The following is a 15,879-nucleotide window of genomic DNA, read 5'->3' as shown; positions in this document are numbered from 1 at the left end:
CCAGAGAAGGGGCACGCCAGGAAATCCGGGTTTATTGCAGGCGGTGACAGGAGCCAGCCAGTGGGGGGAGCCGGGAGGGGGTGCATCTGAGGGCGAGTGGGAGAGGCTCACAGCAGCGGGGAGGGGAGGGGGGGCTGGCCCTTAGGCTGCCAGGCAGGCACCCCAGAAGAGCAATGGACCAGCGCGATGTTTCTCTAGTGCCGCTCTGCTGCTGTGATTCCCACAATGCGCCCAGCTGGCAGCTCCGCACGGCTTGGCCTGCTTTACTGCTGGGCCAGGGGTCCCCGGGCTGGCCAGTGAGGCTGTGGCAGAGAGCGCGAGCCGCCCGGCTGTGTGTCAGCCTCCGACACTGTCACCTGCCTCCTCCAGGAGTGGGGACGCGGGGCTAGGAGAAGCCGAAAGCTTGTCTGGCTGAGCTGTCTCTTCCCCCCAGAGCCTGCTTTGCCCGCTGCAACCTGGCAGGGCACGGGCGTGGGGTGAGGGAAGAGCTGCCCTCTGTGTCTGTGTGCATGGGCCAGGGCGACCAGGCGCAAAGGGGCCATGCCTGGCAGGAGGCGGAGCAGTGTGAGTACCCCCCTGCAAACACACAGGCTGCTCCTTTGGCGCTAGGCCGCTCTCTGGGGTCTCCGGATTCGCGGCACAGGGGGCTGGAACTCGGAGCTTTACCCCTCCAGGGCCCCAGCATAAAGGAGAATCTTCCCGTGAGGTCACCGCATCTGGCCTAGGACACAGTGGAGCAGTTCCAATAAAAACCAGTAGGGGGAAGCACCGCAACATTACCCCCCCCCCCCCACTGCTTCTCTGTGTGAGTGGAGCCCAGCTACATCCCTGGATTGTGGGGCATCAGTATTCCCAAGCCAGCGAGCAGGATGAACTGGGAACAGCCCGGCCCAGCCTGCTCACCTCCCTGCCACTCTCCCGCTCTGCGCCCCGTGCGGCTGGAGAGCAGGCCCGGTCCCAGAAGGGCCAGGCGGCCGCGATACTGCTGGAGGAAGGAGGAGCAGAGACCCCAGCTGGTAACGGGCGACTAAGCGGGGCGCTGGGAGAGCCGGACAGCCCTGTGCCGCTCCCGGAGAGGTGCCTGGACGGGCAGCGGAAGGCGCTGGGAGGCCAGATGGACCCGTGCTCAGCCCTTGGCTCGCGAGCTGCTTTGCAAACCCGGGCCCGGTTCTGGGTAAAACGTCTCCGGGGGAGCCGGGTTAGTAACTTGCAAAACGCCGCGTGGTGCTGGGGCAGCCTAGGGTCTAACAGCAGCACACGCCGCCCGCCCCCCCGTGGGCACCGAGGCCTCGCGCTAGGCCCGCCGTGCCCCAGAGCCTGAGCCCCCCGGCCCGTGGCGAGGGAGGAGAGGCCGCCACTGCCCCCGGGCTGGTCCCGCGGGCTGCAGGGCTGCGACTCGGAGAGGGGACCGGCCAGCGGGGCCCAGAGTTGTAGCGGGAGGCCGGGGCCAGGGAGCAAGTGGAGGGGGGCTCTCTGGGGACCGGGCGGCTGCCAGGGGGAAGGGGTGAGGGCAGGCGCAGGGGCCTGGCTCCCCTTGCAAGAGAGAGGGGGAGCTGGGCCTGGCAGCCCTGCAGGTACATGGCCGCCACTGGGCGCTGCAACCCGCTGGGCAGCACCGGGCCCGGTCTCGGTGGGGAAACACGCGGGGCGCCGCTTGGCTGGTGGCTCCCAGCACCCGCAGGGCAGCGGGGACGGGCCTGGGCTGCCCGCAGCGGGAGGGCTCGCGGTCCGCCCGGCCTGCGGGGGCAGCAGCGGCTCCTCTGCCGCCGGCTGCGGCCCGGCCCGGCCCGCCCGTCTCGCTACAATGTAGCAGGAGCAGCCGGGCGCGCTGCGGAGCCGGCGGGCCATGAGCAGGTGAGAGCCGGGCGGGGAGCCCGGGCCGGCAGCCCCCGCCCAGGCTGCAGCCTCCCAGTGGACGGGCGTCTGCGGGGCCGGATGGGGGCGCTGTGCGGGGGCTGGGGCGCTGGGGACCCCCCCCCCCCCGCACCCGCAAGCCCTCCTGGCCCGGGGTCTCCGTGGGGAGGGGGCGAGGCGCGCGTGGCTCTAGCCCGGGATCAGCCCGGCAGCCGGGGGGTGCCGGGCGCCCCCGCCGGACCGGGTGCCGCCCGGGGAAGGTTGGGAGTGGGGATCCGGCCGACCCTGCTGCGCCCATCTCCGTGGCGTCTGGGCCCGGGCTCCTGCAGGAATCTGCTCCCCGGCCCCAGCTGCGGACTGGGGACAGTGGAGGGAGGGCTTTCCCTTCTACCGCCCCCCTTCTCCCGTCTGCAGACGCCCTTGCTCGGGGGGCGGGGGAGCGTCCTTGTGCTGCGGAGCCCTGGGCATGCGGAGCCTTTGTGGGTCCACCAGGGCCCTGGGAGCGCGGGGGGAGGGGCAGTCTCTTGGGGTGGTTTATTTGGGGGTGCGCACAGCGGGGTCCCAGCAGCTGTCCTAAAAGCCCCACCCCGGAACCAGTCAACACCCCACCCCATTCACTGTCGGTGGAGAGCGCAGCCCGGCATTGGGGGACCCCCCCCCGCTGTCCCCGGGCGCTGGGTGAGGGTGACTTAGGCTCCGCTGCTGGTGTGTTTCAAGAGCTTTCTGTGGAGGAGCCGGAGCTGCTTTTCCTGGGGGCCTCGACCTTGCTGCTACGCTCCCCGGAACCGAGCGGGCCTGCTCGCTGCGGCGAATCAACCCCCCAGCTTGCAGGGCAGGGTCCTGCCTGCGGCTAACGGAACGTCTCCTCGTCCCGAGCCAGGCACGGCTGCCTCAGTGCTCCCCGCGGGGCTGCCCAAGGGGACTCGGACTCCTGCGATCTGGACGCTGACTTGTTTGGGTGTCGGATGCCAAGGGAGCGGCTTGGGAAATCGAGCTGCTCTGGGCGCGTGGTCCTAGGCTCAGGGAAAGCGTCAGCCTGGCTGCCTTGTGTTGGCTGCGTTAACGCCGGCGCCAGGCTGCTCCCGACAGCATCTCTTGGTAGCGGATGGGGTCAGAAACGGTCCCCGTTGTGGCCTGACTACAGGGAACGCAGCTCTCCTGCCTTTGCACCCCCCTTTGGCTGTTGGGCTACTGTGGGAGAACTGGGGCGTGAACCGGATCACGCTAGAATTGTTGGCACCTGGTCAGGCGGTTCCCTTGGCAAACGGCGTTCTTACGACTGTAGCGCCGGCAGCGTGCTCGGCTCCGCACTCACCAGCAGCTGATGCTGGACAAACCTGGCAGGACAGAATCCCCGGCAGGAGGGCAAATCCTTCAGTTCTTGGACACGTGGACAAACTCAAAGGGTTTGTGCCAGCACAGCGGGTGTGCCGCTTAGCAGGAGGTCAGTGTCATCGGTACAGCCCCGAGTCGCTCGTACGGTTGTAGCTCACCCCCTGTCCAGGGCACGAGCTGTCCTAGTAAGCATGTGTCACGCGCAGAACCGAGGCTACACGAGGGGTTTCACCCATAGAGCTTGTATCTCTGAAATTCCATCCCTACGCCAGCGAGGCACACCGGGCCGATGCCGTGTAGCCCAGCGGCTGATTCGTAAGTGCCCACTGGTGCCCCCATATGCTGCATCTGGCACCATCCTGGCCCGGCTGCTCCGAGTCCTCTTGGCCATTCCCTACACGCAACCTTGTCCCCCCACCCCACGCAGCTGGCCGGTAGTCCCGGGCAGCCGAGGGGAATCCTGAAGAGGAGGCGGGGGGATGTCTCCACGTGAGTTAGGCGCTCACGACTGATCCCAGCGAAGGCCGGAAGTGGCCAGGGCCACCAGGAGCAGGGAAGGCACATGGGGCTGAGCCCCGTGGAGGCAGGACGGTGGTGCCCTGTATCCAGGTGGGACACGCCGCGCCCGGGGGGGTGGGTGCATTGCCTGCGGACTGTGCTGCTCCTGACACAGTGAGCTCGGGGGCTGGCACCCGTCCGGGCAGTGGCAGTGGAGAGGGGACTCGTTCAGTCCAGCACACTGAGGGGTTAACGAGCCCCCACTGTGTCGGGTTGTCGGTTGCTGGGCTGAGCCCCTCCCAGGCCGCCAGCAGCCGGGGCCTGCCCAGGGAGAAGACGCCCACGGACGCGTCTCGTCAACCACGGGGGGGTTTCTGGGTGAGCGGGGGCTGGTGGGCACATGAATCGCCCCTCGGCATGCCTAACCCGCCTCCCCGAGGGGCAGGAGCCAGGCCGATGGGAGCATTCTGCCGGCCTCCTGTGCCGCACGCTGGGGCTGGGTCGCCTTCACTGTGGCGTGCGGGGGGTGGATTTCCCCCCCAGCTGCATCAGGCTTTGGCGTGCAGACCTGGCCATTCCAAGGCAGGCTGGCCTAGTGGGTGAAGCGCCAGACTGGGCTGGGGGGATTGGGTTCCATTCTCTGGCCTGGACATTTCATCTCTGCTGCCCGAGGGAAGTGAACACATCGGGGTGTCTGGAGCGTTAGGGGCATATGCTGTGTCCTGCCCTGAGCTGGGTGGGGACCTGGGAGCACGCGTGTGCATGAGCCAGGCGGGGCGGCTGCAATGACGGGGCACCGGGCTCTCGGGCCTGGCTGGCTTGGTTACGACCTGTCCCGGTGACCCAGGAGAGACGGGTTTTTCCACCTCCTCTGCCGTGGAGCACGGAGCCCGTGGAGCCGAGTGGCCGGGGGTGACGCTGCGCAGCAGTGGGGAGAAGTGAGCCCCCAGTTCCCAGGGGCAGGCGCCTGGGCCGCGTGGGCGGGAAGGGTCGGGCATCGCAGGCCGAGAGGGGTGAGCCGCCGGGGCCCGCTGCTCCCTTCACCTCTGCGTGCTCCCGGCAGGTTGGCCTGCTATGGAATATGATGAGAAGCTGGCCCGGTTTCGCCAGGCCCACCTCAACCCCTTCGACAAGCAGCTGGGGCAAGGCCAGCATGTCCAGGAGGCTGGGGACGACCCCCCTTGCCGAGGTGAGTGGGGGCTCCCTCGCCCACGCTGGGGAAGGGGGCTGCACGGGCCCTGCTGCTGGGGAGCAGGCAGTGGCCAGGGATGGGGCTGTCCCGGGGAGCTGAGAGCGCCACAGCCTCGGGGCGGGGGCCCCCCCACAGCCCAGCCCTCCCCCGCCAGGTCTTTGCGAGCCAATCTCCGGCCCATCCCTGGGCGGCCAGCGACCGGGGGGCCGTTGTCTGGGGGGCTTTCCCGGAGAGGAGGGGAGCAGACGCTAGGTTCTCCCCGATAAGGGGAGGTTCCCGGAAAGGCGGCCCTGGCTCCAGGAGCTCCTGGTTCGAAGGCCGGCTCGTGTGCCCACCGGTGCCTGGCCCGGTGACCGCGTGGGAGCCGTGAAGCCCTGAGCCTGGGAGGCCGCGAGGCCAGACAGGGAAGCGCTTTCCCGGCGTGTCGGGGCGCTGAGCCTGGCGGCGGAGCCCCCCAGGGTGCGGGCTGGGCAGGCGTATCTGAGCTCTCCTGTGTCCGGCCCTAGGGTGTTCAGTGGGGCAGCTCTCTGCAGAGGTGGCCCTGGCGTGACCCCTCTCCTGTGGCACCAGGGTTTGGGGCGCACTGCTGGGAGGGGCTAAGTGCTGCCGCCCCTCGGGCCTGGTGCCTAGGGCTGTCCCTTGCTGTTCGGCGCTGTGGGGCTCTGCGGGCACCGGTGCCCACGTTCTGCGGGGGAAAGCCTGGCCCTGCATCAGGGCCGAGTCCCCCTCGGGGGTGGGGGGCTGTTTCCCGGCTCTCCCCAGGCCGACGGCTCCCTCCCCTCTCCCTGTGGCTCTGCTTGTTGCAGACGTGCTGCTGGGGCTGTCCCCCGGGGACCCCGCGTTCCAGTGCTCAGAGCGCGTGATGGACTTGGGGCTGGCGGAGGACCACTTCTCCCGCCCTGTGGTGAGTGGCAGGGGGGCGGGAGCTCCTGGGGGGGCCGGCAGGGGCAGCTGGGACGTTTGCGTGCCCGGCGTAGGGCAGGGCGTGTGCCTGGGCCCTGCTCACTGGCTTTGCTGTTCCTTGCCTGCAGGGCCTGTTCCTGGCCTCCGACATCCAGCAGCTGCGGCAGGCCATCGAGGAGTGCAAGCAGGCCATCCTGGAGCTCCCCGAGCACTCGGAGAAGCAGAAGGACGCTGTGGTGAGGCTCATCCACCTGCGCCTGAAACTCCAGGAGCTGAAGGTGGGAGCTGGGGGCGGGGGCTGGGGAGGGAGTAGGGGGTGGGGGGGCGGGCTGGAGACAGGCTGGGGAGGGAGTGGGGGGTGGGAGCTGGGGAGGGAGGGGGGTGGGGGCTGGAGAGGGAGGGGGTGGGGGCTGGAGACAGGCTGGGGAGGGAGTAAGGGGTGGGGGTGGGGGGGCGGGCTGGAGACAGGCTGGGGAGGGAGTGGGGGGTGGGAGCGGGGAGGTGCGGGCTGGAGACAGGCTGGGGAGGGAGTAAGGGGGGGCGGGCTGGAGACAGGCTGGGGAGGGAGTGGGGGGGTGGGGGCTGGAGAGGGAGTGGGGGGGTGGGGGCTGGAGACGGGCTGGGGAGGGGGTGGGGGCTGGAGAGGGTGTGTGGGGGTGGGGGCTGGGCTGGGGCAAGAGCTGCAGCGGGCTGGAGGCTGGTCTCTGGTCTGTTTTAGTGGCTCTGTGGGCTCAGAGCAGCCAGACCAAGTAGCCAAGCTCAGGGGTCCCCTCCCCTGGCTACTGGGGCTCCCTGCCAAGCAGTGCCCGGCTGCCCCGGCCTGCAGGGGATGAGCGGGTCCCGCACGCGGCAGTGGCCGGGCTCTCGGCGCCGGGGGCGACCGTCTCCCAGGCTCAGCCCGGCCCTGGCGTCTGCCTGGCTGCAGGACCCCAGCGAGGAGGAGCCCAACCTCCGGGTGCTGCTGGAGCATCGCTTCTACAAGGAGAAGAGCAAGAGCGTCAAGCAGACCTGTGACAAGTGCAGCGCCATCATCTGGGGGCTGATCCAGACCTGGTACACCTGCACAGGTGCGCCCCCCGCCCCCCCCGGCCCCGGAGCTGCCCTCTCGCGCAGAGCTGAGGGGAGGCGGCAGGTCCCCAGCGGGAGGGGGCGGCCGGCTCGGCCAGACACCTGGGCCTGCAGCAGGGCCCTGAGGGCGCGAAGGCCCCAGTCGCTTCTCCGCTGCCCTCCTGCGGGCCGGGGCGTCCTGCGCGCCCTGCGGGTGTGGCGAGGGCCGGGCGGGTGACTCCCTCTGGGCCGTGTCCTCCGCAGGGTGCTACTATCGCTGTCACAGCAAGTGCCTGAACCTCATCACCAAGCCCTGCGTGCGGTCCAAGGTCAGCCACCAGGCCGAGTACGAGCTGAACATCTGTCCCGAGACGGGCCTGGACAGCCAGGACTACCGCTGCGCCGAGTGCCGGGCGCCCATCTCCCTCCGTAAGGCCGCCCGCGCGCCAGGGCCGGACGAGCCCTTAACCCTCGCGGCTGCCACAAGCATGTGCCTGGCACCGGGCCCCAGCTCCTCGGGCCCCTCCTGCCGAAGGGGAGCTCTGGGGCACCCTGGGGCCTGTGCACCCACAGCCAGCACATTGGGGGTCACCCTGGCTTGTGCGTGGGCTGCTGTGGCACAGGGCGGTGCAGGAGCCGCAGAGGGAGCAGGGCTCCGTTGGGATTCACTCTCGGGGGTTCCTGGCTCCCAGACCTGTGCTCAGCCCCCTCTTGGCATCCCTGGGGTGGAACCGGGCGGGAGGCTGCTCTAGGGTGTGGGGTGCAGGAAGCACAAGGCATGGGAGGTGATGACAGCAGAGATATGGGGAGGAGGCGTCGGGGCATGTGGCTCCATCCTGACTCACTGTGCGCTCATGGGTGAGTCACTTCCCCTCTCTGAGCCTCAGTTTCCCCACGTGCAGAGGGGGAGCCCGGCCCCCCCAGGCACAGGGCTCAGGGCCTGTCGGGAGGGCTCTGCAGCCTCGCAGGCTAAAGAGCAGCAGGGAAGCTGCCCACAGGCGGGTGGGAGCAGAGAGCCCCGTGGGGGGGCGTGGGGCTGTTCCGGGCGGGCCGTGACGCCGTGGCCTGTGCAGGGGGCGTGCCCAGCGAGGCCAGGCAGTGCGACTACACCGGCCTGTACTACTGCAGCAACTGTCACTGGAACGACCTGGCCACCATCCCGGCCCGCGCCATCCACAACTGGGACTTCGAGCCCCGCAAGGTGAGCCGCCCGGCGCGGGGGCAATGCCGGGGATGGGCCACGGGCCAGCAGCCCTCAGCCCAGCCGGGCGCAGGCTGCGGGGCAGGGAGCCTTCCGCTGGGCGGGCGGAGACCGAAGCGAGTCCCTGTCTGTGGCCTGTGGTACGAGCCCCGGCTGGGCCGGGCTCATGGAAACGTGAGGTGGCTCCCTGGTGACCCGAGAGAGATGGGCTTCAGGTACCGCGCAGGGCCCAGCCTGGTTCCCTCAGCAACAGCCCGGCCCGGCACTTGGGCATCTCCTTTGCCTACTAGAACAGCTGCTTGGCATGCGGACTCCTGGCCCTTGTGCCCCATGGGCCCGCGTGGTATCTGGGTAGGGGCCCGCATGGCATCCCGCGTGGCAGCTGGGGAGAGGCCCCCGTGGGCCAGCGTGGCAGCGGGGGAGAGGCCCCCGTGGGAGAGGCCACCGTGGGCCTGCGTGGCATCTGCCCACCCTGTGTGCTGCTGTCAGGTGACGGACGCCCAGACCCGCGGCTGGCAAGCGGCGTGCCCCTGCCGCTGGCTCGGGTGCCAGCAGAGCTCCGCGGACGCAGGGCGGGGCTGCCCCCTGGCACCGGGTAACAGCAGGCGCCGTGTTCTCCGGCCCCAGGTCTCCCGCTGCAGCATGCGTTACCTCGCCCTGATGGTGTCGCGGCCGGTGCTCAGGCTGCGGGAAATCAACCCCCTGCTCTTTAACTACGTGGAGGAGCTGGTGGAGATCCGGGTGAGTGCCCACGGCTGCCCGGCGTGGCCGGCTCGGGGCTGTGGCCCTACTCCCGTCCCCAGCCCCGGCTCGGGAGCGTGTCCTTCCCCCGCGGAGGGGAGTGTGCGGGGATCCCAGCGCTGCTGTGGCCTGGGCCGCCGGGAGCAGAATTGTGCTCGCTCGGCCGACTTCCCCCCTGCCCCGCGCCCGCCGGGACCTCGCACACGCCCAGGAGGGGCCTGGATGCCCTAGGCCCTGAGCCCGTCTGCCCCCTCCCTGCAGAAGCTGCGCCAGGATATCCTGCTCATGAAGCCCTACTTCATCACCTGCAGAGAGGCCATGGAGGCGCGTCTGCTGCTTCAGGTACGGCTGGGGGGGCGGAGGAGTGGCCAGAGGGGCGGTGTGTGCATGGGGGTAGGTTGGGGGGCATGTGTGCATGAGCATGGGGGGCGGAGGAGTAGCCGGGGGGGCGGTGTGTGCATGGGGGTAGGTTGGGGGGCATGTGTGCATGAGCATGGGGGGCGGAGGAGTAGCCGGGGGGGCGGTATGTGCATGGGGGTAGGTTGGGGAGGACATGTGTGCATGAGCATTGGGGGGCGGAGGAGTAGCCAGGGGGGCGGTATGTGCATGGGGGTAGGTTGGGGAGGACATGTGTGCATGAGCATTGGGGGGCGGAGGAGTAGCCAGGGGGGCGGTATGTGCATGGGGGTAGGTTGGGGAGGACATGTGTGCATGAGCATTGGGGGGCGGAGGAGTAGCCAGGGGGGCGGTATGTGCATGGAGGTAGGTTGGGGGGCATGTGTGCATGAGCATTGGGGGGCGGAGGAGTAGCCAGGGGGGCGGTATGTGCATGGGGGTAGGTTGGGGAGGACATGTGTGCATGAGCATTGGGGGGCGGAGGAGTAGCCAGGGGGGCGGTGTGTGCATGGGGGTAGGTTGGGGAGGACATGTGTGCATGAGCATGGGGGGCGGAGGAGTAGCCGGGGGGGCGGTATGTGCATGGGGGTAGGTTGGGGAGGACATGTGTGCATGAGCATTGGGGGGCGGAGGAGTAGCCAGGGGGGCGGTATGTGCATGGGGGTAGGTTGGGGGGCATGTGTGCATGAGCATTGGGGGGAGGAGGAGTAGCCGGGGGGGCGGTGTGTGCAGGGGGTAGGTTGGGGGGCATGTGTGCATGAGCATTGGGGGGAGGAGGAGTAGCCGGGGGGGCGGTGTGTGCAGGGGGTAGGTTGGGGGGGCATGTGTGCATGAGCATGGGGGGGGCGGAGGAGTAGCTGGGGGGGCGGTATGTGCATGGGGGTAGGTTGGGGGGCATGTGTGCATGAGCATTGGGGGGCGGAGGAGTAGCCGGGGGGCGGTGTGTGCAGGAGGTAGGTTGGGGGGGCATGTGTGCATGAGCATGGGGGGGGCGGAGGAGTAGCCGGGGGGGGCGGTATGTGCATGGGGGTAGGTTGGGGGGCATGTGTGCATGAGCATTGGGGGGCGGAGGAGTAGCTGGGGGGGCAGTGTGTGCAGGGGGTAGGTTGGGGGGGCATGTGTGCATGAGCATGGGGGGGCAGAGGAGTGTCCGGGGGGGCGGTGTGTGCAGGAGGGTAGGTTGGGGGGGCATGTGTGCATGAGCATGGGGGGGCAGAGGAGTGTCCGGGGGGGCGGTGTGTGCAGGGGGTAGGTTGGGGGGGCATGTGTGCATGAGCATGGGGGGGCAGAGGAGTGTCCGGGGGGGCGGTGTGTGCAGGGGGTAGGTTGGGGGGGCATGTGTGCATGAGCATGGGGGGGGCGGAGGAATGGCCGGGGGGGCGGTGTGTGCAGGAGGGTAGGTTGGGGGGCGGAGGAGTGTCCGGGGGGCGGTGTGTGCAGGAGGGTAGGTTGGGGGGCGGAGGAGTGTCCGGGGGGGCGGTGTGTGCAGGACGGTAGGTTGGGGGGCATGTGTGCATGAGCATGGGGGGGGGGGAGCTGAACGCCTGGGAGGCTGAAGCTGTTTGTGCCTCTCCTTGGCATGGTACAAACTTTCCAGCCGTGCCCCACTGGTGCCAGGCGACGGGCGGTAGCCTGGGCAGCTCCTGGCAGTGCCCGCCCGGAGGGGTGGCTGGGGGGTGAGAGACCCGTTAGCCGTTCCCAGGCTGCAGTCAGCTGGGCCCGGTGCTCTCCGGAGCGCATGGGTCAGCGTGGGGCAAGCTGAGCGCAGAGTCCACGGCGTGGCGGGACCCCTGGGATCTCCCCGCCCCAAACCGCTGGGCCTGGGCATGGGCTGCAGGCCGCTCAGGGCCTGCTCCCGCGGAAGACTGAGCTGGGTGCCGAGGCTGCGCCCCGCGGCGGGTGAGGTGGAGTCCCTACGGGGCAGGAGCCCCGGGCGCCCCGGGACGGGTGGGACCCGAGCGCATGGTGCTGCACCAGCCACGGAGGAGCCCGGCGTGGCAGTGTCCGGCGTGGCAGTGTCCGGCGTGGCAGTGTCCGGCGTGGCAGTGTCCGGCGTGGCAGTGTCCGGCGTGGCAGGGTGGGGCAGCGGCCTGTGACGGTTCTGCCCCTGCAGCTGCAGGACCGGCAGCACTTTGTGGAGAACGACGAGATGTACTCGCTGCAGGACCTGGTGGACATCCACGCGGGGCGCCTCAGCTGCTCCCTGACGGAGATCCACACCCTCTTCGCCAAGCACATCAAGCTGGACTGCGAGGTGCGGGCCCGGCCCCCGGCTTTGCGTCCACTCTGGGGCGGCTGCAGCCGGGGCCGGAGCCTCCCGCTCCCCCTAGCCCTACGCGCGGTCCCTGGCTTGTGGACAAATGCTCCGGTGTCTAAAGCACCTAGGAGAGCCAGGGCTGCAGCGGGAGGGGTCAGCCGGGGCAGAAAGGCACCGTGGGCTGGAGGCGGGAGACGGGCGCACGGGGCTGGCGGAGCAGGGCCTGGCAGTGCTCTGGCCGCAGGGCTCTGACGCCCCGTGGGGGGGGCTGGCTCTCGCGCTGGGGGGGAGCGAGAAGGGGCCGGCGTGGGGCTGAGACTCCTCCCTCTTGCCCGCAGCGGTGCCAGGCGAAGGGCTTCGTGTGCGAGCTCTGCAAGGAAGGGGACGTGCTCTTCCCGTTCGACAGCCACACCTCGGTGTGCGCCGACTGCTCCGCCGTCTTCCACAGGTGGGGGGATCCCCGAGGGATGCAGGGCTACGAAATGGGGGCTTGCAGGCAGAGCCAGGGTGGAAGGTCCCAGCACTGAGCTGCCCCAGTCCCGGGGGCGGTGAATCTGCTGGGCCACCCGGGCATGGTGTTCGCGCCCTCGGCTCAGCGGGACGTGGCTGGCGGAGGGGGAAGCCGGGCCTGAGGCTGGCACCCTGCGGCTCTGCAGTGCGGAGGAGGGGGCGCTGGCTGGGTCCCTGGCATGGTGCCCTCTCCCAGGAGCTGCCCGTCTGCTGGGGAGGTGGCTCACATGCTGCTACAGCTGTGCCCCTAGGCAAAAAGGCTCTGGGTCTCCCTGAGCTGGGGGGGGGGCCTGGCTGGGAATTTGGGGGGAGAGGGCCGGCTGGGAACGCTGGGGGGGCCTGGCTGGGAATTTGGGGGGAGAGGGCCGGCTGGGAACGCTGGGGGGGCCTGGCTGGGAATTTGGGGGGAGAGGGCCGGCTGGGAACGCTGGGGGGGCCTGGCTGGGAATTTGGGGGGAGAGGGCTGGCTGGGAACACTGGGGGGGAGGCCTGGCTAGGAATTTGGGGGGAAAGAGCAGGCTGGGAACGCTGGGGGGGGCTGGCTGGGAATTAGGGGGGGAGGCCTGCCTGGGAATTTGGGGGGAGAGGGCCGGCTGGGAACGCTGGGGGGGCCTGGCTGGGAATTTGGGGGGAGAGGGCCGGCTGGGAACGCTGGGGGGGCCTGGCTGGGAATTTGGGGGGAGAGGGCTGGCTGGGAACACTGGGGGGGAGGCCTGGCTAGGAATTTGGGGGGAAAGAGCAGGCTGGGAACGCTGGGGGGGGCTGGCTGGGAATTAGGGGGGGGAGGCCTGCCTGGGAATTTGGGGGGAGAGGGCCGGCTGGGAACGCTGGGGGGGCCTGGCTGGGAATTTGGGGGGAAAGAGCAGGCTGGGAACGCTGGGGGGAGCTGGCTGGGAATTAGGGGGGGGAGGCCTGCCTGGGAATTTGGGGGGAGAGGGCCGGCTGGGAACGCTGGGGGGGCCTGGCTAGGAATTTGGGGGGAGAGGGCCGGCTGGGAACGCTGGGGGGGCCTGGCTGGGAATTTGGGGGGAGAGGGCTGGCTGGGAACGCTGGGGGGGCCTGGCTGGGAATTCGGGGGGCCATGCAGCTCCTTGCCAGCAGAGGGGCCCGGCGAGGCCCCAGCCCCACAGAGCCTGCGTTCCCTGGCAGCTGGGCTGACGGGGTGACCCGCCTCCCCCTCCCCACCTCCAGGGACTGCTACTACGACAACTCAACCACCTGCCCGCGGTGTGCCCGGCTCAGCCTGAGGAAGCAGTCGCTCTTCCGAGGCCCCAGTGCGGAGGATCAGGCCTAGGGCTCTGGACCCCGGCGCCGAAGAAGACTGGCGAGAACGGGGCCTTCCAGAGGGGCTCCCCGTGGCTGGGAGGGCCGGACGCCCTGCAGGCAACGGGCCCCAGGAAGGGGGCCTGGCGCTGGGAGGCAGCTCCGAGGGGGTGGACCCGGCTCTGAGACCTGCCTGCCCTGGGGCTGTGTGGAACGGGGGCAGGCGCTGCTGAGGGCCCCTGGCTGGGCTGCCGGCTCCGGCGGCTCGGCCTCGCGGCTGCGCCATGCAGCAGAGTTGTGGGCTGGTGAGCGGAGGGTTCTGGTGTCGCTGAGCTGCTGACGGGGAGACTCACCCCGGGGCCGGGCTCTGCGACTTGCTGGTGATTTGCTCCTGGCCTGTGCCATGTGTGGGGTCCTGCTCCAGCCGCTGCCTGGGCGGGGAGGGCCGTGGCCCTGGCCGTGGCCAGGAAGGGCTGCTGTGGGCCAGCCTCCCTCTGCCAGCCGCTGGGCGCTCAGCTTGGTGCATTCGCCTCCAACGGGCACCGTTAGCCGGGCCGGCTCCGGGGAGCCTTCCCTCGCGCTGTCTGGCCGTGGCCCAGCGGGTGAGGGGCTGGTGTGCAGGGAGCGGGACTCGGGCTGATCCCCCAGGGACAAGTGTCCATGTCACGCCCCCGTCTGTCGGCGTCACTGAGCCCCGGCTGGGCTGGGCCGGCCCTTCGAGCGAGGGCCTGTGGGGAAGGTGTGTGCCGGTGGGATGCTTTGCGCTCGGTTCTAGGCCGGAGCCCCCAGGCCATGTCCCCTGCTCCGATGCCGGGGGTGCGCTGGAGCTTGCTGCTTCTTGCTGGGAGCCTGGCCAGGCCCTCCGGCTCCCCCCCGAGCGCAGGAGCTGCCTCTGGCTGTTTAATGAGCTTACCCGGAACGAGCTTGGGGCTGGGAGCTGAGCCGTTCCTTGCGGGCCCTTTCCCAGGACCCTCCTGTGCTGCTCAGAGGCCAAGGCCGTCAGGCCCCCAAAGGAGGGCACAGGCTTTGCGCAGTGGTGGGAGCCCTCGAGGGCCCTTTGCTGCAGCTGAGGGAGCAGGGCCGCATGCTGGGCAGGGTTGGGGAGCCCTGGGGGGAGTGAGAACTAGCAGGCTTTGTGCTAACCGCCTTTCCACTCCCGCTGCTGCTGGGCTCTGCCGGGTTGCCTGGGGCTGCCCCCGGGCCGGGGCTGTGCAGGAGATGCCGTGGATAGCCAGAGGCAGGCGCTAACCCGCTTGCCAGGCTGGGCAGGGGATTTTCTGCTAGTCCCAGTGCCAAGGGCAGGCTGCCGCCAGCAGAGCTTAGACCTCGAGTCTGTTCAGTGGGGATTGGCGTGGAGACGCCGCCTCTGCAGCAGGGGCTGTGCGCTCTCAGGCCCCTCTGGGAGCCGCACTGGGCCAGAGGTAGCACCCCTCTGCCCCTTAGCCAGTCTCCTGTGGGGGGCTGTCGTGGCCTGTTTCCATGCCCCCGGCCGCCGCCTCTGCTTGGTGCACAGGGTGTGCTGTTTGCAAACTCTGGGTTATTACAAGGGTTTTTTAACGCCCCCCCTCTCTCCCCTGCTTTCACTGGCTCGTTTCATGTCTCTCTCAATAGTCCTCAGATAAAACTGTGTGCGGCCTGCCCCCATCCTGCCCCAGGGCGGTCACAGATTGGAACACTACCGCTCCACACGAGCATTAACGCGGCCTCTGCGCGCGATGCTGCTTTCCCGCTTCCTCTTTGTCCCGTGCCAGAGCGGATGGTGGATACGTGGGGTTTGGTGTCCTCCTCCCGGGCCAAGCCCTTCGCTCCTCGCTCTCTTTGGGGGTCTGTAACTTTCCCTTGCAGGCTGAGATGCTCCCGACCTGGGCTCTGACCAAAGGCGGCCGCTTGGAGAAAGGGCCGGGGAGAGCCGCTCTGCCTTTCTGGAGAAAGCTGGCCCTTGTCTCTAGTGAAAACAAACTACCAGAGCGGGGACCCGCCTCGAGCAGTGAGCTGCTGCCTTAAACGTCTCTTCCTGGTTTTATTTTCGCTGGCTATTCTGCCAGGGCGGGTGTGCAACAATCCTGGAACACTAGCGGAGCACTTTGAGTTTTGCACAGACGTGTACGTTGGTTCTGGTTGTGTCGAAATAACAACCCTTGCTACACAACCCTCCGACTTGCATTTCTTGGTTTTTAGAAGCCGTTGGGTGGGTGGCTGTTGGGATGGCAGGCTCCGGGGAAGCTGGGGGAGGGGTGTTTTCTTTAAGTCCCTAATCTTGCCAGGAGAGCATCTAAAGAGGAAAGTGTTCTCCGGGCCCCTCCCTCCGTCAGTCCCCGGGGCAAGGGCAGGACGGGCAGCATTCATGTGTTTTGCGCTCCTGCCTCGAAACAGAGCGTGGGTTGAAATGGCCCCGGCGTGGAGTACACCTGCCCAGCCTGCTGCTGTGCACACCTGCAGAAGCCTGAAAAGCCGCACGGGCTGCAGGTGTGGCTGTCCTGGCTTGTTGGGGGCAGGGCCTGCAGAGCCAGCTAGTTCTGCTTGAGAAACATGGCTAAAAGCAGCAGCATTCATGGGGCTGGGACTAGTCACCGGAGAACAGGCCCTTCAGCTCCCAGGGCGTGTCCGCCCTGTTTCTAGCAGGGAGCTCCAGCCGAGCTAATGTGTCTAGCTGGGGTGGGAGGCACATTTCCAGCCACACTG

General features: G+C 69.0%; 1 protein-coding gene across 8 annotated transcripts; it reads left to right on the top strand.

Annotated features, from left to right (window-relative positions):
* The first annotated feature begins 807 nt into the window (after positions 1-807).
* DEF8 (differentially expressed in FDCP 8 homolog) lies at positions 808-15,346 on the top strand. 8 transcript variants are annotated; one of them, XM_075939808.1, is made up of 12 exons: positions 1,068-1,198; positions 4,751-4,876; positions 5,686-5,783; positions 5,911-6,060; positions 6,708-6,849; positions 7,094-7,258; positions 7,903-8,030; positions 8,658-8,771; positions 9,033-9,113; positions 11,281-11,421; positions 11,763-11,872; positions 13,126-15,346. In XM_075939808.1, the coding sequence occupies exons 2-12, from the start codon at positions 4,762-4,764 to the stop codon at positions 13,226-13,228; spliced, it is 1,347 nt and encodes a 448-aa protein (XP_075795923.1). In that variant the 5' UTR covers positions 1,068-1,198; positions 4,751-4,761; the 3' UTR covers positions 13,229-15,346. The 8 variants fall into 8 exon arrangements, with proteins under 8 accessions (XP_075795921.1, XP_075795925.1, XP_075795923.1 ...); XM_075939811.1 differs by lacking the exon at positions 1,068-1,198 and adding an exon at positions 1,726-1,854 and having other exon boundaries at positions 5,911-6,018; XM_075939807.1 differs by lacking the exon at positions 1,068-1,198 and adding an exon at positions 1,726-1,854.
* The last annotated feature ends 533 nt before the right edge of the window (positions 15,347-15,879 follow it).

Source organism: Pelodiscus sinensis, chromosome 12, assembly GCF_049634645.1.
Source record: "Pelodiscus sinensis isolate JC-2024 chromosome 12, ASM4963464v1, whole genome shotgun sequence".
Lineage (NCBI taxonomy): Eukaryota > Metazoa > Chordata > Testudines > Trionychidae > Pelodiscus > Pelodiscus sinensis.
Note: the sequence above shows the minus strand (reverse complement) of the source record. Positions and strands in the feature narration are given on the sequence as shown.

Coding starts and splice junctions, on each gene's coding strand:
- DEF8 (XM_075939804.1), top strand. CDS start 1,579: ATGGCCGCCACTGGGCGCTGCAACCCGCTGGGCAGCACCGGGCCCGGT. Junction 7,259..7,902: donor CCGGGCGCCCATCTCCCTCC/GTAAGGCCGCCC, acceptor TGGCCTGTGCAG/GGGGCGTGCCCAGCGAGGCC. Junction 8,772..9,032: donor AGGAGCTGGTGGAGATCCGG/GTGAGTGCCCAC, acceptor CCCTCCCTGCAG/AAGCTGCGCCAGGATATCCT.